Source organism: Limulus polyphemus, unplaced genomic scaffold (genome assembly GCF_000517525.1).
Source record: "Limulus polyphemus unplaced genomic scaffold, Limulus_polyphemus-2.1.2 Scaffold1815, whole genome shotgun sequence".
Taxonomy (NCBI): Eukaryota; Metazoa; Arthropoda; class Merostomata; order Xiphosura; family Limulidae; genus Limulus; species Limulus polyphemus.
In genome coordinates, this window is record NW_013667425.1 from 36,311 (window position 1) to 39,763 (window position 3,453).

The following is a 3,453-nucleotide window of genomic DNA, read 5'->3' on the forward strand; positions in this document are numbered from 1 at the left end:
CACGGTTAGCACGGAGTGGAACTACCTGCTGACGATCTATTTGGCTCTAGTCTGAAAAACGTGAAACGACGGCTGTAGATTGCAAATCAGTGTTTGATTTGGAAACTGTAATCGTCATATCTCATGTGTTACAATTATGTTTTCCCCAAATCAAATAAATTTCACCTTTTTTTACATCCAATCTCTTACACAGAAGCTCCGCTAGTTGACAGAGAGATCCTTGTTTATAAATTCTGTATTATTGTATATACTTAAATAAAAAACTTAAATTTTACAATTTCATTACCCTAGCTTGTTAACTGATTCTTCTATTGGTTGTTTAAGCAGAGGAAAATGGATAGGAAACTATTATGGACTGCATCTATGTTCTGTCCATTGAGTTAAATATGAAATTTTGCACCAATAACGAGGTCCGATACTTCTGCTCTAAAAATATCGAAATGTTACCCTTTACTCAATAGACAGATGCATCCCACTAAAGTTTCCAGCCCAGTATTAATCTGGATATCATTTATAAGTTAACTAAAAATTAAGGCTTTAGTAAAGTAACAAAGTTTTGGAAATTTTTTATTATCTACAACATCAACAAAAACTTTTTCCCAGCTCTCATTTTATTTAATACACCCAGTATCACTGGGTGTATTATATGAACACAATGATTATTTTCGAAATTTACCCTGACTAGGAAGTTGTTTAATAAAATACATTTACTTATGTCAATACACCAGTAAAAATATATCATAAGTAAAAATTCACAATAACAAAGCAAGGTTCCTTTTTGAATGATAGATTTTTTTAAATTGGAAATTCTTTCAAAGACAATTTTTTTTTTCATACATCAACTAACAAAATATTATAAAAAATTATCTTTCTATCTCTGTAATATATTTTTCATATTTTAAAAACTTTGGTCTCAAACACAAGATTTTTTTTATCATACCCATAAAAGTGTGTATATTTTTCACTTTCTTTAATAATTATGATATGGATTCACATGCAGTACCAGATTAACCAATTATCTTCATCACCCCAAAAAACTGATCCCCAGCACAAACGTATAATTTTTCCTTTATCAACTATCAGATTCCTAAAAAACATCACCTATGTAAAAAATAAATATAATGAGTCTTGTCAAAACTTCTGCTTGAAATCTATCTCGTGCACAGTGCCTTGTACTAAGCTTGTGTATAATTCTGAAATAAGATATTGTGTTGTTTTTTTTATATAAAATGACAATCACATGAATTATAAAATGTCTACATATTGCTTTATTTTCAAATTCAGTTAAATCTAAAATTTCATTTCAAAGATGTTTTGGTGAAAGTATAAAATGGACAGTGATGCAAGAATATGAACAAAGAACAGTTAGTTTTTCTGGGCCAGGTCAACATATAATACAACCATTATAACATGTATATAATAACACATTTGTTATACATCTGTATGACACTTTTCTAAAACTTTAGTTTCCTTTCTATCAGTATATAACAGATAATATTAATACTGGAAGTTATTAGGTCATTAAAAAAAGAGACAATGATGGAGGAACTAAAATATAATTGTTTGGTTTGTCATGAATTTTATGCAAAGCTATAAGAGGGCTGTCTTCACTAGCCATCTCTAATTTAGCAGTGATAGACTAGAGGGAAGGCACCTAGTCAAGACCATCCACCACCATCTCTCGAGCTACTCTTTTACCAACAACTAGTGGGATTGAATGTCACATTATAATGCCACGGCTGAAAAGGCGAGCACATTCGGTGACAGAGATTCGAATCACTGACCCACAGATTGCAAAAAATTTATTATCTTATTTATAAGTTTAATTAAAATTCATTATAACCTCCCATTTAATATAATTTACTGTACAATAGCAAAAAGGAGTTCTGTCTTAGTTGTTTCAAGTACTAATAAACTACAATATAACTTTTTATACATATAAAATTAACAAAAACTGCAAAACTGTTGGTTACAGTTTTCATGCATTATACCAAAAACAACACGAATTTGTACAAATTGTACAATAATTTATATTTGTGTGATTTTAATTATAAACTTCTAAAATCAAATTAAGGTAGATCAATACAATTAGTCTTTAGCTTCAAGTGAAAAGAAAAACTACATGGCAAGTATTGATATACAAATAACAATAAGACGTGCAAGTTTTCAATTGAAAACTTGTTCTTAATATTTTCAGAGGTAAAATTAAGAATATCAAAAACCTGTAAACTTTCTATATAAAAACAAGTGTATACAGTGGGAAAACAGTCTAATCACTGTCTAACAATTAACAGTTATAATTCATTTCATCAATAACCCTGTAAGTCAGTCTAATTGACAATGCAACAATTCAGCTAAAGAACTAGACAACGATGAAGAAGACAAGCCTGTAACAAGCATCAATTTGGCACAGCATGGTAGGAAGGTGTCTAGGTCATTTTATGGAAGACAGATAAATGCACTTTATATTTAAAATTAGCCTGTTCTTTCTACAAAACAAGTAAAAGTTGTTCTCCCCCAATTCTTTGTTTCTGTGTAAGTAATAACTTATTGTACTATTACTTTATACACAGCCATAATCATCAGTCTACATATAAATATACAATAATATACTCAAGACTGTAAAATCCTCTGTATTTTACATAGAGTCTAAACGTTTTAATGTCTAAATGTCAAAACTTCTTTAGTATTCTTTTTCTTCTTCAAATATCTTCATGGATATAAACATACGCTGATGATATCTGTACAAAATGTAAACAACAGCTTCATATGTTGCCATCATTACAGCAGTGTTTGGAATCTGCCGCACTAACTGGGTAGCTAAGCCCCTGTATAAACCACAGTGTCCTTCCTCTTTGAAAACTAACAGCAGAGTCTGGAAGAAGGATCTATACTTGTTTCCTTCTTGCCTAAGTCGTGTTCTCACTACCTCTGCAAAAACAACACAAAATGGAACAAGTTTGACAATGATACTATAAAGCACAAGTTCTTTGTTAATTCTGTTTTGTAAAATTTGATGACTAGGAAGACAAGAGGTACAAGTTATTCATTCCTGTTGAACTTTTTTGGTACCTCATGAATTTAGACAGGAATTAAAAAGCAGTGAATAGAATGTCTGTTTATCCAGTTTTTACATAAAATTATTTTACGACCTTTTTCACAAGTATAGTGCTATTATTGATATTCTATGTCAATTTATAGTAATTATTTTAAAACTGAACAACAAATTACATGACACCGATATATCAGTTAATTACTGAAGTACATTTCTCAAGTTTTACAAACAAATATTTCATTCAGATAAGAATATAAAAAATTATTTGAAACATTATATCAACTGAATACTTATTTAGTATGAAACAAAAATAGTTTGTCATAAATAGTTTATTATATTACATGACATCAATATATATTTCTGTTACGACATCGGGGTCATGTGACGCTAGTAATACG

At 29.7% G+C, this 3,453-nt stretch overlaps 1 protein-coding gene across 2 annotated transcripts in view; it reads right to left on the reverse strand.

Moving 5' to 3' along the window:
* Positions 1-1,245: 1,245 nt before the first annotated feature.
* The window catches only part of LOC106465039 (solute carrier family 25 member 36-A-like), a 13,143-nt gene continuing 10,935 nt past the window's right edge, over positions 1,246-3,453 (reverse strand). For both annotated transcript variants that reach the window (XM_013925228.2, XM_022392852.1), the window contains exon 7: positions 1,246-2,931. In XM_013925228.2, the coding sequence (XP_013780682.1) occupies positions 2,684-2,931 (248 nt within the window). In that variant the 3' untranslated portion in view covers positions 1,246-2,683. The remainder of the gene's footprint in view (positions 2,932-3,453) is intronic.